The sequence below is a fragment of the Oncorhynchus gorbuscha genome, linkage group LG02 (genome assembly GCF_021184085.1).
Source record: "Oncorhynchus gorbuscha isolate QuinsamMale2020 ecotype Even-year linkage group LG02, OgorEven_v1.0, whole genome shotgun sequence".
In the NCBI taxonomy this organism is placed as follows: domain Eukaryota; kingdom Metazoa; phylum Chordata; class Actinopteri; order Salmoniformes; family Salmonidae; genus Oncorhynchus; species Oncorhynchus gorbuscha.
Genome location: NC_060174.1, coordinates 34,431,281 through 34,449,091, shown reverse-complemented (window position 1 = coordinate 34,449,091; position 17,811 = coordinate 34,431,281). Strand labels below are relative to the sequence as shown.

The window sequence follows — 17,811 nt, the reverse complement described above, 5'->3', positions numbered from 1 at the left end:
GTGGTTAACCAGTGGCATGCAGCACCTGAGCAGCGTGGCCCAGCCCCAGCATCCCACTAACTGACTGGTGGACTGGGTGGTACCTGCATAGGTAATCAGACACCCAGCACACACATAATGCCTCTGAAACACACACACACACACACACACACAGCAGGTAGGCAGGACGAGGGGTTCACTGTGTTGAAGAGAGAGTTGTTCCATCTTTTGTACTGCCAGAGGGAGAGCGAGAGAAGGAGGAGAGAAGAAGAGAAGAGCTAGTCACAACCAGGCGAAGGAGTCGAGACCAGGAACCCCAGACTGACCCAGACAGAGATAAAGCATTGGCTTACTAAGTATTTAGATCATATACTGAACCATGAGTGGAGGAAAAAGGTGTGTTGTAGCTGGAGGACTCAAAAACACACAGGGTAAGATAGTGTGACTGACCGGTGGATACTCAGTGCACTCATCAACACAGTGAAGAATGGCCTTAGAATTCCTCTTCTTCTGGCGCTGAGGATATTAACCTGGGGGAAAGGAGAGAACACGTGTCTCTTGCACGCTCTTGAGGGTGACTCCTGACAGACCTGTTGTGGGGAAACACCCGGAAAGTGTTGTTGCCATTGGGGGCTTTGTATGGTTGTTTTCCGTGTGATTCTACATTCTATCAGCATGCACGGTCTCCCCTGTTCTGCGCTGCTCCACTGTTTCGGGAGTCCCGCAGACGTTACAGCTAATCCTACACAGTCCCTGGACCCGGACCCCTCCCGATCCGGCAGAACTGATCTAGAACCCCCCGTGGTGGTGGGCCCTGTTCTCTGCCAACCGGTTCCCAAACCAGACCCCCCTCTAGAACACCACAGAATTGTCAGCTTTATATCTACACACACCAGAACAAGAACTCTGAATGGCACCTACTCCAATGGTCAACCGCCAGGGAGGGAGAGCCACAGCTTTAAGACATCTCTGGCCTGCCATTGCCTGTCAGACAGCGTTGAGGGGCATCGTGAGCTGGTCATTGGTTTAGAGCTTGGGGTGAAATACCCTATTATCCCCAGACCCTCCATCATTATCAGACAACCCAAGGTATGTTGTATAGGTGTGCAAGATATTACTCTACCACTATGCTGGTCTGATAAAATAATGTTATACTGTGCAGCAGTTGATGTCATCAGATTTAGGCCATTCTTCACCAAGCTACCACAAGGGGGAATCTAGAGCCCAAACATGATTTTCAGTAGCCCACCTTTTAATACCAGTTGAGACCATCTTCTCTACATTAATTTATTTTAAATGTGCACACACATATACACACACACACACAAACATGCACGGATACCCCCTTGGCTGTGTGGATTGTGTGTCAGTTGGACTGTCTCAGATCCTGTTCAACATGACCTATGCGCCCTGACACGTCTGGGGTGGCACACACACATTAGTGTCTCAGTATAGTAGCATGTGTGTTTTGTCAGTCTAGAGTTTCCCATTATAAGTAGGCTGTGGTGGATTGTGTGATGATGTTAACTGTTGCCAGCACAAATCATATGTACACCTTATAGGCTACCAATGTGATAATTCTCCTTCATTCATCCCCAGATTCATGGACCAAACCTTTCGTGCATAAATATGACCTGACTATTTATTGTTTATTTGTCTATGGTCCTGATAGGCCTACTGTCAGACTACATCTCCTATAGGCCTACATAGACAATCGGTTTATGTTTGAGCATTTATCAGCGTTTGTTTGGTTATACAGTTTATTCCACTTCCCTAATAAGAAACACAGGCACATCACAGTTACTTAGAGTGCATTCGGAAAATATTCAGACCCCTTGACTTTTTCAACATTTTGTTACGTTACAGCCTTATTCTATTCCTTATCAATATACACACAATAACTCATGACAAAGCATTAACAGGTTTTTTTTTTTTTTTTTTTGCATATTTATTACAAATAAAATACGGAAATACCTTATTTAAGTATTAAGACCCTTTGCTATGATACTTGAAATTGAGCTCAGGTGCATCCTGTTTCCATGATCATCCTTGAGTTGTTTCTACAACTTCATTGGAATCAACCTGTGGTAAATTAAATTGATTGGACATGATTTGGAAAGGCACACCTGTCTATATAAGTTTCCACAGTTGACAGTACATGTCAGACCAAAAACCAAGCCATGAGGTTGAAGGAAGTGTCCGTAGAGCTCCGAGACAGGATTATGTCGAGGCACAGATCTGGGGCCACTCATTTCAAAACATTTCTGCAGCATTGAAGGTCCCCATGAACACAGTGGCCTCCATCATTCTTAAATGAAAGAAGTTTGGAACCACCAAGACTCTTCCTAGAGCTGCCCACCTGGCCAAACTGAGCAATCGGGGGAGAAAGACCTTGGTCAGGGAGGTGACAGAGCTCCAGAGTTCCTCTGTGGAGATAGGATAACCTTCCAGAAGGACAACCATCTCTGCAGCACTCCACCTATCAGGCCTTGATGGTAGAGTGGCCAGATGTAAGCCACTTCTCAGTAAAAGGCATGAGAGCCAGCTTGGAGTTTGCCAAAAGGCAAGTAAATATTCTCAGACCATGAAATACAATGAAATATGCCTGAATGCCAAGTGTCACATCTGCAGGAAACCTGGCACCATCCCTACAGTGAAACATGTTAGTAGCATCATACTGTGGGGATGTTTCTCAGCGGCAGGAACTGGGAGACCAGTCAGGATCGAAGGAAAGATGAACGGAGACAAGTACACAGAGATCCTTGATGAAAACCTGCTCCAGAGCGCTCAGGACCCCAGACTGAGGCGTAGGTTCATCTTCCAACAGGACAGCAATACTAAGCACACAGCCAAGACAATACAGGAGTGGCCTTGGGACAAGACTCTGAATGTTCTTGAGTGGCCCAGCCAGAGCCCGGACTTGAACCTGTTTCGAACATCTCTCGAGAGACCTTAAAATAGCTGTGCCGCGAAGCTCCCTATGCAACTTGACAGAGCTTGAGAGGATCTGCACAGAAGAATCGGAGAAACTCCCCAAATACAGGTGTGCCAAGCTTGTATCATTATACCCAAGAAGACTTTTGGCTGTAATCGCTGCCAACAGTGGTTCAACAAAGTACTGAGTAAAAGTTCTGAATACTTATGTAAATGTAACATTTCATTTTTTTATACATTTTCAAACAAGAAGACACACCCCTCTCAGAGAGTGAGACACCGCTTAATGTGAGTTCTCTCATTTTTCAACATGTTTTTTTACAAAAGGATAGATTTGAAGTTAGATAAACTTGGATTTTTCGGCAGGTACATATGCAGGATGCTACCCTTCACAGCATGGCCTTCGCTCCAGATCAAAACTCCAAACCTACAAACAAATTTTGACAAAAATGAACTGGAGAGATTACTGCTTCCAGTGTTTTATTTTTTCTAAGCTATACGGAGGGTGCTCTAGCCAACAAACAGCAGAGACCTGAGGACACCATTCCAACCTGGAACTGAGCGAGACACAAATTCAATTAGCACTAAGGTGTGAAGTAAAAGGCCTTTGAGCCCAACAAGTGTCAGGAGTCTTTGAAGTGTCCTCTGAAGCCCCGTCCTGCTATTCAAAGACCATTCGCTGGCATTTTCTACAAGAAATCTGCTTCCATAAATAAAAGCTTCTCCCAAGAGGGTGTGACTCCTGCTGCACTGCTGCTTGGATTCCACCTGACGATCTGTTCACCGTCTGCCCTGGTTGTCTACCCCTGCCTGGTACATTTACCCCCACCACACTCCCCCCTTTCTCTCCCGAGCTTTCACTCGCCTCCAGCACACAGGCACTGTTGGGGCGAGTGACTCTGAACTTACAATGGCTAGCCCCAAGTCGTTATATATTTTAAAATGTTCTTGTGCATTTTGCTATTTGCCTCATGACTCCTCCATACTTTGTTGACTACAAATGTTCTTTACCCAACCATGAAACAGACTGTTTGTTCCCACACTCGGGACTCTGACTCTCTATTGGTTACACAGACTTTTACCTGATGAAATTGCTGTACAATATGATCCTGTCGCCATCTGATGCACAGATGATGTCAGATGTCATAAATCAGCACTGCAGAGCTCTCCTCTGCCGTGCCTTGATTGTATTATTGTTGATGATATCTGAAAATGTGCACGTACACCCTGGCCCATCTACAGTTGCTAGCCCCAATTTTGACTTGCGCTCTGATATCTCCTTCACTGATTTCTGCTCTCGTAAAAGCCTGGGTTTTCTGAACGTTAACACTAGAAGATTATTACCTAAAATAGATCAATTGAAAGTTTGGGTTCACAGCTCCAATCCAGATGTGTCATTACTGAGACGTGGTTAAGAATGAGAGTTTTGAATACTGATGATAACCTTTCTGGTTATAATCTTTTACGTCAAGACAGATCTTCAAAAGGTGGGGGAGTGGCAATCTTTACCAAGGATCACCTTCAGTGCTCGGTTGTCCCCAAACATGATGATTTTCTGGTTTTAAGCATTAAACGTTCAAATAGCTCTTTGTTGACTGCTGCTGGGTGCTATCGTCCTCCATCAGCACCGGCCTGTACCCTACCTGCTCTAAGCTCTCTCCTGGCCCTTTACACTAAGTCTGAATGTGTCTCGCTAGGTGACCTAACCTGGGACATGCTTAAACCCCCTGACCAAGTCCTAAAGCAATGGGACTCTCTAAATCATTCTCAGATTATCACCAATCCCACAAGATATGACTCCAAACACCCAGAAAAGGCTACTCTCCTCAATGTTATCCTCACAAATAATACTGATCGGTATCAGTCTGGTGTTTTCTGTAATGACCTTAGTGATCACTGTTTTACAGCCTGTGTTTGTAATGGCTGCTCAGTGAAACAACCTGCCCTGATTTGTCATAGACTCCTTCATCAACTGGCCTCTGTAAAATGGTATAGAATCAGCTCGATCCCCTCTGTCGAAGACGCTTGGACTTTATTTTTTTATATTTAAAGTGGTATTGTTAACAAATACGCCCCCATAAAGAAAATGAGAATTAAAAACAGGTTCAGCCCCTGGTTCGACCGTGATCTTGCAGAGTTACTCCACCTCAACAATCGCATTTGGCAAAAGGCTTGGCACACGCATATTCAAGCTGACTGGCTCTCGTTCAGGCAAATGGGAAATACGTGTACTCAGGCTATCCGGAAGGCCAAAGTTAGTTACTTTAAGGAGCAGTTCTCTCTCTGTAGGTCTTACCCCAAGAGGTTCTGGAAACGGTTAGAGACCTGGAGAATAAACCCTCCTCCTCACAGCTGCCCATGTCCCTTAATGTTGATGATGTGGTTGTTACTGACAAGAAGCACATGGCTGAGTTCTGTAATCACCACTTGATTAAGTCAAGATTCCTATTTGACTCAGCCATGCATCCTTGCCCATCCAACATTTCCTCATCTTCCACCCCTTCTAATGCGACTATCCCCAATGCATCTCCCTATTTTTCCCCTGCCCCTCTACAAAGTTTCTCCCTGCATGCAGTCACTGAGTCCGAGGTGCTAAAGGAGATCCTTTTAAACTTAAACTTAAACCCCCAAAACCCATCTGGGTCAGATAGTTTAGACCCTTTCTTCTTTAAGGTTGCAGCCCCTTTCATCTCCAAGCCTATCTCCAACCTTTTTATTCTGTCTCTCCTTTCTGGGGAGGTTCCCATTTCTTGGAAGGCAGCCACAGTTCATCCTTTATTTAAAGGGGGAGATCAAGCTGATCCTAGCTGTTATAGACTTATTTCTCTTTTGCCCTGTTTATCAAAAGTGTTGGAAAAACTTGGCAATAATCAACTGACTGGCTTTCTTGATGTCTATAGTATTCTCTCGGGTGTGCAATCTGGTTTCCGCTCAGGTTATGGATGTGTCACTGCAACCTTAAAGGTCCTCAATGATGTCAACATTGCCATATATTCTAAGCAATATTGTGCTGATTTTCTTATTCACTTGACCAAAGCTTTTGATATGGTAGACCATTCCATTCTTGTGGGCCGGCTAAGGAGTATTGGTGTCTCTGAGGGGTCTTTGGGCTGGTTTGCTAACTACTCTCAGAGTGTAGTGTATAAAGTCAGAAAATCTGCTGTCTCAGCCACTGCCTGTCACCAAGGGAGTATCATTTATAGATCGGCAGGTAAGGGTGCTCTCGAGCAGCTAGATGTTCGTTACCATTCGGCCATAAGATTTGCCACCAATGCTCCTTATAGGACACATCACTGCACTCATCACTGCACTCTATACTCCTTTGTAATCTGGTCATCTCTGTATACCCGTCACAAGACCCACTGTTTGATGCTTATTTATAAAACCCTCTTGGGCCTCACTCCCCCCTATTTGAGATATCTACTGCGGCCCTCATCATCCACATACACCACCGTTCTGCCAGTCACATTCTGTTAAAGGTCCCCAAAGCACACACATCCCTGGGTCGCTCCTCTTTTCAGTTCACTGCAGCTAGCGACTGGAACGAGCTGCAACAATCCCTTAAACTGGACAGTTTTATCTCAGTCTCTTCATTCAAAGTCTCAATCATGGACACTCTTACTGACAGTTGTGGCTGCTTTGTGTGATGTATTGTTGTCTCTACCTTCTTGACCTTTGTTTTGTGCTGCTACCATGTTGTGTTGCTACCATGTTGTTGTTATGTTGTATTGCTAGCATGCTGTTGTCATGTTGTATTGCTAGCATGCTGTTGTCATCTGTTGCTGCCTTGCTATGTTGTTGTCTTGGGTCTCTCTTTCTATAATGTTGTGCTGTCTCTCTTGTTGGGATGTGTGTTTTGTCCTATATTTATATTGTATTTATTAATGGTGTTTTAATCCCAGGCCCCTGTCCCTGCAGGAGGCCTTTTGCCTTTTTGGTAGGCCGTCATTGTAAGTATAAATTGGTTGTAAACTGACTTGCCTAGTAAAAATAAAACATTTCTAAAACCTGATTTTGCTTTGTCATTATGGGTAAAAAAACAAACAATTTAATCAATTTTAGAATAAGGCTGTAAAGTAACAAAATTATGAAAAAGTCAAGGTGTCTGAATACTTTCCAAATGCACTGTACATACATTTATTGGGAAATAAACTAGCAAGTTACAAGTGTTTGGCTAATGTTTAGAACTAAAATGTCACTGTTCATATGGACTCCTGAACCTGTAAATTACTCACTTTGCAATTGAAGACTCTGATACAAGTCTGCCTTACTAGCACCTCCCTGGGGATGGCACAGATTACAAAATACCATAAAGAGCAATGCATCAAAATAAGTATTTTGAAACACATGTTGTATTTTAAAATGTAGAAATTCATTTGCAGGAACATGGTCCGAATTGCAACAATACTGTTAGTAACAGTTACAGAAACGTGTTGTATTTTTCTACCTTAGTTGAATGCACTGACTGTAAGTCACTCCAGATATGAGTGTCTGCTAAATTACCAAAATGTAAATGTACAGTGGGGCAAAAAAGTATTTAGTCAGCCACCAATTGTGCAAGTTCTCCCACTTAAAATGATGAGAGAGGCCTGTAATTTTCATCATAGGTACACTTCAACTATGACAGACAAAATGAGAAAAAAAAATCCAGAAAATCACATTGTAGAATTTTTAAGGAATTGATTTGCAAATTATGGTGGAAAATAAGTATTTGGTCAATAACAAAAGTTTATCTCAATACTTTGTTAAATACTCTTTGTTGGCAATGACACAGGTCAAACATTTTCTGTAAGTCTTCACAAAATTTTCACACACTGTTGCTGGTATTTTGGCCCATTCCTCCATGCAGATCTCCTCTAGAGCAGTGATTTTTGGGGTGGGGGCTGTTGCTGGGCAACACAGACTTTTAATTCCCTCCAAAGATTTTCTATGGGGTTGAGATCTGGAGACTGACTAGGCCTCTCCAGGACCTTGAAATGCTTCTTACGAAGCCACTCCTTCGTTGCCTGGAGGGTGTGTTTGTGGATCATTGTCATGCTGAAAGACCCAGACACGTTTCATCTTCAATGCCCTTGCTTATGGAAGGAGGTTTTCACTCAAAATCTCACGATACATGAACCCATTCATTCTTTCCTTTACACGGATCATCCTCCTGGTCCCTTTGCAGAAAAACAGCCCCAAAGCATGATGTTTCAATTTTGTTTCTGGTGTCCTTTGACAGCTCTTTGGTCTTGGCCATAGTGGAGTTTGGAGTGTGACTGTTTGAGGTTGTGGACATGTGTCTTTTATACTGATAACAAGTTCAAACAGGTACCATTAATACAGGTAAAGAGTGGAGGACAGAGGAGCCTCTTAAAGAAGTTGTTATAGGTCTGTGAGAACCAGAAATCTTGTTTGTTTGTAGGTGACCAAATACTTATTTTCCACCATAATTTGCAAATAAATTCCTTAAAAATCCTACAATGTGATTTTTCTGGATTTTTTTTCTCATTTCGTCTGTCATAATTGAAGTGTACCTATGATGGAAATTACAGGCCTCTCTCATCATTTTAAGTTGGAGAACTTGCACAATTGGTGGCTGACTAAATACTTTTTTGCCCCACTGTATAAGTGAAAATGATCAAACCAACTGCAAATCACACTGGGTATTATTATTGGCCTTTTTTTGAGACTGAGCTCATTAGAATAATACTCAGCATCCCTTGCAATTGTCCATTTTTACATATACAGTACATGTATATTTAGTTAATTTAGCAGACACTCTTAACACACCATAGTGCCACCAGACTTCTGATACCAATACAGTGTGAAAGGGGGCAACAAAATTGTGAACTGCTATTAAAAATAGTATAGAAAAGGGTTTTGTATTTTGAAAATACAAACTACAGCTCTCAAAAGTATCTTGTTACAAAATACATTGGCGTGTAGTAATTGCCCAGTGTAATGCAAATGACAAAATACATATTTCAAATACATGTAACAGAAATAGTGCACATCTCTGCACCTTCCTTGGCTGTAGGGGTCCTCTATTTCACATGGATCAGGAGGGCAGAAATATCCCCTCAACCTGTCGTCACACTGATGGTGACCAGTGAAAGTACTGGTCAATGGAAGCTACAGGAGGGGGAGGGCGCTCCCTGTGTGATAGTAATGAAGAGAGGTACAGATAAGGCACAACAGTATGGTAAAGTATGTACAATAAGATCAGTGCAGAGGATGAGGCCTTAAACCATTAGTTGGTATAAAATACATTTTACAAACACAATCATGATCGTACATAAACACAAAAGACTGGCAGGACAGCAGTAATGGGAAACGAGACTACTACACCATGCCCTCAATAAGTACCCTGCTGAAAAAAACAGCATAGACCAGCCTTCGCTGTGTTTTGGACTCTGGTCACTAGCAAATGCTGGTCACTCACAAAACCAGTACCAAGTAATATTATAGTGGTATGCAAAGTTGTGTTTTATTCCTATCGGAATACAACCTGAGTGGGAATATCCACCAATTTTTAAAAAATTTCACCCACAATCTGCATTCAGAATCAAATCAAATGTATTTATATAGCCCTTCTTACATCAGCTGATATATCAAAGTGCTGTACAGAAACCCAGCCTAAAACCCCAAACGGCAAGCAATACAGGTGTAGAAGCACGGTGGCTAGGAAAAACTCCCTAGAAAGGCCAAAACCTAGGAAGAAAACTATAGAGGAACCAATCTATGAGGGGTGACCAATCCTCTTCTGGCTGTGCCGGGTGGAGATTATAACAGAACATGGCAAAGATGTTCAAATGATCATAAATGACCAGCATGGGCAAATAATAATAATCACAGTAGTTGTCGAGGGTGCAACAAGTCAGCACCTCAGGAGTAAATGTCAGTTGGCTTTTCATAGCCAATCATTGAGAGTATCTCTACCGCTCCTGCTGTCTCTAGAGAGTTGAAAGCAGCAGGTCTGGGACAGGTAGCACGTCTGGTGAACAGGTCAGGGTTCCATAGCCGCAGGCAGAACAGTTGATACTGGAGCATCAGCACAGCCAGATGAAGTCATCATGCCAGGTAGTCCTGAGGCATGGTCCTCGGGCTCAGGTCCTCCGAGAGAGAGAGAGAAAGAAAGAAAGAGAGAGAGAGAGAGAATTAGAGAGAGCATACTTAAATTCACACACTACCGGATAAGACAGGAGAAATACTCCAGATATAACAGACGAGCCCCCCGACACAAACTACTGCAGCATAAATACTGGAGGCTGAGACAGGAGGGTTCAGGAGACACTGTGGCCCCATCCGATGATACCCCCAGACAGGGCCAAACAGGCAGGATATAACCCCACCAACTTCGCCAAAGCACAGCCCCCACACCACTAGAGGGATATCTTCAACCACCAATTTACCATCCTGAGACAAGGCCGAGTATAATCCACAAAGATCTCCGCCACGGCACAATCCTGCCTGCCAGGATTACATTTTTTTTGACTACCTAAACCATCTAAACTGGAACAACCATTTCAGTAACGGGTGCAATAAATCCAACAAACAGATTAGATTAGTTTAGAAAAATGTTTATTTTTTATTTTTTGTGTAGCATAAGATACATTTATGTATTAATAAATCAATCAAAGTACATGCAAAAACACAGATATCGAAATAAAGAATACAAACAATTATGAAACTGTAATAGAGCACACTGGTAAATATTATAATGATGGGTGTGGTTATGCAGACCAGCTTGACCAGCATACACTCAAAAAATAAGGTTAATGAGGGGTTCTTCGTCAGGGGCGAGGGTGTTACAGTGTGTGTAACCATATTTTACATAGCATGTTATGAAGTGTCCCTTACTGCGGGGATGGTTGTATAGAGCCTTCCTGTTCTTTCCCTCTCCACTACTCTCAGAGAGCCGGATGTGTTTGTAGGCCACCTGCTTTATCTGTGACAGAGGAAGTGGGAAACTGTTGCCATTAACCAAACAAACTGGATGGTCAGAATAGAGACAGATAGAGATAGAACAAGTAGTGAACAAAAGATCTTTAAATAGATTCAAACTTCTTGCTCTGCCTAATTACATTTTAATCCATACAATATACAACCTCAAAACACTTCTATGCCCGTTTCAGAATGATTTGAAGTATCAGTCACAGCACTCCTGTACAATTTCGTTATATAGCTATTTCCTGCATGACTTACACTATATTTACAATAGTATGTGGACACCCCTTCAAATTAGTGCATTCGGCTATTTCAGCCACATCCGCTGCTGACAAGTGTATAAAATCGAGCATACAGCCATGCAATCTCCATAGACAAACATTGGTAGTAGAATTACCTTACTTCATTGTGGCACCGTAATAGATGGTCACCTTCCAACAATGTCCGTTCATCAAATTTCTGCACTGCTTGTGCTGCCCCGGTCAACTGCAAGTGCTGTTATTGTGAAGTGGAAATGTCTAGGAGCAACAATGGCTCAGCTGCGAAGTGGTAGGCCACACAAGCTCACAGAACTGGACCATTGAGTGCTGATGCGCGTAGTTGTAGTAATTGTCTGTCCTCGGTTGCAACACTCATTGCCAAGTTCCAAACAGACTCTGTAAGCAACATCAGCACAATAACTGTTCGTCGGGAGCTTCATGAAATGGGTTTCCATGGCCGAGCTCCAACACACTGTCATGCAGGTGAAAGAGGACCCAAAAGCGACTTGGCGAAAACAGAGTCTTTAATCCAGTAAAGTAAATACAAACAAAAAACACAACTTTCACTCGAAATGACGAGGACAAACTGGAGACTCGATCTTGAACAGCAGGTGAACAGCAGGTTGCCTCGGGAAGGCACTTGAACCAGACAGACTCAGACACCTGCTCACCACGCAGCATCTGAGGAAAACACGACACGACAGGGCGATACACAAACACAGCACGGTGAATTCTAGACAAGGAACCGACAGGACAGGAACGGAACACAAAGGAAGAAATAGGGACTCTAATCAGGGGAAAGGATCGGGAACAGGTGTGGGAAGACTAAATGATTGATTAGGGGAATAGGAACAGCTGGGAGCAGGAACGGAACGATAGAGAGAAGAGAGAGCGAGAGAGTGAGAGAGGGAGGGGGAGAGAGAGGGATAGAAAGAGGGAAAGAACCTAATAAGACCAGCAGAGGGAAACGAATAGAATGGGAAGCACAGGGACAAGACAAGATAATAAATGACAAAACATGACAGTACCCCCCACTCACCGAGCGCCTCCTGGCGCACTCGAGGAGGAATCCTGGCGGCAACGGAGGAAATCATCAATGAGTGAACGGTCCAGCACGTCCCGAGACGGAACCCAACTCCTCTCCTCAGGACCGTAACCCTCCCAATCCACTAAGTATTGGTGACCCCGTCCCCGAGAACGCATGTCCATGATCTTATGTACCTTGTAAATAGGTGCGCTCTCGACAAGGACGGGAGGGGGAGGGAAGACGAACGGGGGTGCGAAGAAAGGGCTTGACACAGGAGACATGGAAGACAGGATGGACGCGACGAAGATGTCGCGGAAGAAGCAGTCGCACAGCGACAGGATTGACGACCTGGGAGACACGGAACGGACCAATGAACCGCGGAGTCAACTTACGAGAAGCTGTCGTAAGAGGAAGGTTGCGAGTGGAAAGCCACACTCTCTGGCCGCAACAATACCTTGGACTCTTAATCCTGCGTTTATTGGCGGCTCTCACAGTCTGTGCCCTGTAACGGCAAAGTGCAGACCTCACCCTCCTCCAGGTGCGCTCACAACGTTGGACAAACGCTTGAGCGGAGGGAACGCTGGACTCGGCAAGCTGGGATGAGAACAGAGGAGGCTGGTAACCCAGACTACTCTGAAACGGAGATAACCCGGTAGCAGACGAAGGAAGCGAATTGTGAGCGTATTCTGCCCAGGGGAGCTGTTCTGCCCAAGACGCAGGGTTTCTGAAAGAAAGGCTGCGTAGTATGCGACCAATCGTCTGATTGGCCCTCTCTGCTTGACCGTTAGACTGGGGATGAAACCCGGAAGAGAGACTGACGGACGCACCAATCAAACGACAGAACTCCCTCCAAAACTGTGACGTGAATTGCGGGCCTCTGTCTGAAACGGCGTCTAACGGGAGGCCATGAATTCTGAATACATTCTCGATAATGATTTGTGCCGTCTCCTTAGCGGAAGGAAGTTTAGCGAGGGGAATGAAATGTGCCGCCTTAGAGAACCTATCGACAACCGTAAGAATCACAGTCTTCCCCGCAGACAAAGGCAGACCGGTAATGAAGTCTAGGGCGATGTGAGACCATGGTCGAGAAGGAATGGGGAGCGGTCTGAGACGACCGGCAGGAGGAGAGTTACCCGACTTAGTCTGCGCGCAGTCCGAACAAGCAGCCACGAAACGGCGCGTGTCACGCTCCTGAGTCGGCCACCAAAAGCGCTGGCGAATAGACGCAAGAGTGCCTCGAACACCGGGATGACCAGCTAACTTGGCAGAGTGAGCCCACTGAAGAACAGCCAGACGAGTGGAAACAGGAACGAAAAGGAGGTTACTAGGACAAGCGCGCGGCGACGCAGTGTGCGTGAGTGCTTGCTTAACCTGTCTTTCAATTCCCCAGACTGTTAACCCGACAACACGCCCATAAGGAAGAATCCCCTCGGGATCAGTAGAAGCCACAGAAGAACTAAACAGACGGGATAAGGCATCAGGCTTGGTGTTCTTGCTACCCGGACGGTAAGAAATCACAAACTCGAAACGAGCGAAAAACAACGCCCAACGAGCTTGACGGGCATTAAGTCGTTTGGCAGAACGGATGTACTCAAGGTTCTTATGGTCTGTCCAAACGACAAAAGGAACGGTCGCCCCCTCCAACCACTGTCGCCATTCGCCTAGGGCTAAGCGGATGGCGAGCAGTTCACGGTTACCCACATCATAGTTGCGCTCAGATGGCGACAGGCGATGAGAAAAATAAGCGCAAGGATGAACCTTATCGTCAGACTGGAAGCGCTGGGATAGAATGGCTCCCACGCCTACCTCTGAAGCGTCAACCTCGACAATGAATTGTCTAGTGACGTCAGGAGTAACGAGGATAGGAGCGGACGTAAAACGTTCTTTTAGAAGATCAAAAGCTCCCTGGGCGGAACCGGACCACTTAAAACACGTCTTGACAGAAGTAAGAGCTGTGAGAGGGGCAGCAACTTGACCGAAATTACGAATGAAACGCCGATAGAAATTAGCGAAACCTAAAAAGCGCTGCAACTCGACACGTGACCTTGGAACGGGCCAATCACTGACAGCTTGGACCTTAGCGGAATCCATCTGAATGCCTTCAGCGGAAATAACGGAACCGAGAAAAGTAACGGAGGAGACATGAAAAGAGCACTTCTCAGACTTTACGTAGAGACAATTCTCTAAAAGGCGCTGTAGAACACGTCGAACGTGCTGAACATGAATCTCGAGTGACGGAGAAAAAATCAGGATATCGTCAAGATAGACAAAAACAAAGATGTTCAGCATGTCTCTCAGAACATCATTAACTAATGCCTGAAAAACAGCTGGCGCATTGGCGAGACCAAACGGCAGAACCCGGTACTCAAAATGCCCTAACGGAGTGTTAAACGCCGTTTTCCACTCGTCCCCCTCTCTGATGCGCACGAGATGGTAAGCGTTACGAAGGTCCAACTTAGTAAAGCACCTGGCTCCCTGCAGAATCTCGAAGGCTGATGACATAAGGGGAAGCGGATAACGATTCTTAACCGTTATGTCATTCAGCCCTCGATAATCCACGCAGGGGCGCAGAGTACCGTCCTTCTTCTTAACAAAAAGAACCCCGCCCCGGCCGGAGAGGAAGAAGGCACTATGGTACCGGCGTCAAGAGACACAGACAAATAATCCTCGAGAGCCTTACGTTCGGGAGCCGACAGAGAGTATAGTCTACCCCGAGGAGGAGTGGTCCCCGGAAGGAGATCAATACTACAATCATACGACCGGTGAGGAGGAAGGGAGTTGGCTCGGGACCGACTGAAGACCGTGCGCAGATCATGATATTCCTCCGGCACTCCTGTCAAATCGCCAGGTTCCTCCTGAGAAGTAGGGACAGAAGAAACGGGAGGGATGGCAGACATTAAACACTTCACATGACAAGAAACGTTCCAGGATAGGATAGAATTACTAGACCAATTAATAGAAGGATTATGACATACTAGCCAGGGATGACCCAAAACAACAGGTGTAAACGGTGAACGAAAAATCAAAAAAGAAATAGTCTCACTGTGGTTACCAGATACTGTGAGGGTTAAAGGTAGTGTCTCAAATCTGATACTGGGAAGATGACTACCATCTAAGGCGAACATGGGCGTAGGCTTCTCTAACTCTCTGAAAGGAATGTCATGTTTCCGAACCCATGCTTCGTCCATGAAACAACCCTCAGCCCCAGAGTCTATCAAGGCACTACATGTAGCACCCGAACCGGTCCAGCGTAGATGGACCGACAAAGTAGTACAGGATTTTGATGGAGAGACTTGAGTAGTTGCGCTCACCTGTAGCCCTCCGCTTACAGATGAGCTCTGGCTTTTACTGGACATGAATTAACAAAATGTCCAGCAACTCCGCAATAGAGGCACAGGCGGTTGGTGATCCTCCGTTCCCTCTCCTTAGTCGAGATGCGAATCCCTCCCAGCTGCATGGGCTCAGACCCTGAGCCAGAGGAGGGAGATGGTTGCGATGCGGAGCAGGGAAACACCGTTGATGCGAGCTCTCTTCCACGAGCCCGGTGACGAAGATCTACCCGTCGTTCTATGCGGATGGCGAGAGCAATCAAAGAGTCCACATCTGAAGGAACCTCCCGGGAGAGAATCTCATCCTTAACCACTGCGTGGAGTCCCTCCAGAAAACGAGCGAGCAGCGCCGGCTCGTTCCACTCACTAGAGGCAGCAAGAGTGCGAAACTCAATAGAATAATCCGTTATGGACCGTTCACCTTGGCATAAGGAAGCCAGGGCCCTAGAAGCCTCCCTACCCAAAACTGAACGGTCAAAAACCCGAATCATCTCCTCTTTAAAGTTCTGGAACTTGTTAGAGCAATCAGCCCTTGCCTCCCAGATAGCTGTGCCCCATTCTCGAGCCCGGCCAGTAAGGAGTGAAATGACGTAAGCAACCCGAGCTCTCTCTCTAGAGTATGTGTTGGGTTGGAGAGAGAACACAATCTCACACTGCGTGAGAAAGGAGCGGCACTCAGTGGGCTGCCCGGAGTAGCAAGGTGGGTTATTAACCCTAGGTTCTGGAGGCTCGGCAGGCCAGGAAGTAACAGGTGGCACGAGACGTAGACTCTGGAACTGTCCAGAGAGGTCGGAAACCTGAGCGGCCAGGTTCTCCACGGCATGGCGAGCAGCAGACAATTCCTGCTCGTGTCTGCCGAGCATGGCTCCTTGGATCTCGACGGCAGTGTAACGAGCGTCTAAAGTCGCTGGGTCCATTCCTTGGTCGGTTCCTTCTGTCATGCAGGTGAAAGAGGACCCAAAAGCGACTTGGCGAAAACAGAGTCTTTAATCCAGTAAAGTAAATACAAACAAAAAACACAACTTTCACTCGAAATGACGAGGACAAACTGGAGACTCGATCTTGAACAGCAGGTGAACAGCAGGTTGCCTCGGGAAGGCACTTGAACCAGACAGACTCAGACACCTGCTCACCACGCAGCATCTGAGGAAAACACGACACGACAGGGCGATACACAAACACAGCACGGTGAATTCTAGACAAGGAACCGACAGGACAGGAACGGAACACAAAGGAAGAAATAGGGACTCTAATCAGGGGAAAGGATCGGGAACAGGTGTGGGAAGACTAAATGATTGATTAGGGGAATAGGAACAGCTGGGAGCAGGAACGGAACGATAGAGAGAAGAGAGAGCGAGAGAGTGAGAGAGGGAGGGGGAGAGAGAGGGATAGAAAGAGGGAAAGAACCTAATAAGACCAGCAGAGGGAAACGAATAGAATGGGAAGCACAGGGACAAGATAAGATAATAAATGACAAAACATGACACACACAGCCTAAGATCACTGTGCGCAATGCCAAGCATCGGCTGGAGTGGTGTAAAGCTCACCGCTATTGGACTCTGGAGCAGAGGAAACACCTTCACCATCTGGCAGTCTGACGGACGAATCTGGGAAACAGTTTGGCGAAAGCCCTTTCCTGTTTCAGCATGACAATGCCCCCGAGGTCCAAAGAGAAATGACTTGTCGAGATCTGTGTGGAATAACTTGACTGGAATTCACATATCCCTGACCTCAACTCCAACGAACACCTTTGGGATGAATTGGAATGCCGACTGCGAGCCAGGCCTAATTGCCCAACAGTAATGCTCTTGTGGCTGAATGGAAGCAAGTACCTGCAGCAATGTTCCAACATCTAGTGGAAAGCCTTCCCAGAAGAGTAGAGGCTGTTATAGTAGCAAAGGGAGGACCAACTCCATATTAATGCCCATAATGTGTGTGTGTGTGTGTGTGTGTGTGTGTGTGTGTGTGTGTGTGTGTGTGTGTGTGTGTGTGTGTGTGTGTGTGTGTGTGTGTGTGTGTGTGTGTGTGTGTGTGTGTGTGTGTGTGTGTGTGCGCGTTTGTGCGCGTTTGTGCGCGTTTGTGCGCGTATGTGTGTGTGTGTGTGCGTGCGTGCATACGCATTTGTGTGTGTGTGTGTTTGACCTGGGAGGTGATTGACAGTGCTCTTTTCTGTTTCATCTCGGGGGTTCACACCAGCAATCAGAATTCCAGGAAGCTTCGTCTGACTGGTCGGAATATATGGAGGACGGGACATTATCAGGTACAGAAATGAACACAAACGTCCTGTTCTCTCTCTCTTCCTTTCATCATCCTCTCTACTCCTGCTCTCGTTACTCCTTCATTCTCTTCCTCT

At 45.8% G+C, this 17,811-nt stretch overlaps 1 protein-coding gene across 3 annotated transcripts in view; it reads left to right on the top strand.

Moving 5' to 3' along the window:
- Window positions 1-17,811, top strand: part of LOC124001469 (protein FAM107B-like) — a 78,598-nt gene that overhangs the window by 815 nt on the left and 59,972 nt on the right. Inside the window, exons 1-2 of one of the 3 annotated variants that reach the window (XR_006832787.1) lie at window positions 301-1,068; window positions 17,655-17,718. Coding sequence is in view for 2 of the 3 variants with exons in the window: in XM_046308244.1 (XP_046164200.1) it covers window positions 619-1,068; window positions 17,655-17,718 (514 nt within the window). In the remaining variant the exon portion in view is untranslated. Of the gene's footprint in view, window positions 1-300; window positions 1,069-17,654; window positions 17,719-17,811 lie in introns of those variants that run through there. The other 2 variants (XM_046308244.1, XM_046308258.1) reach the window with 2 other exon arrangements.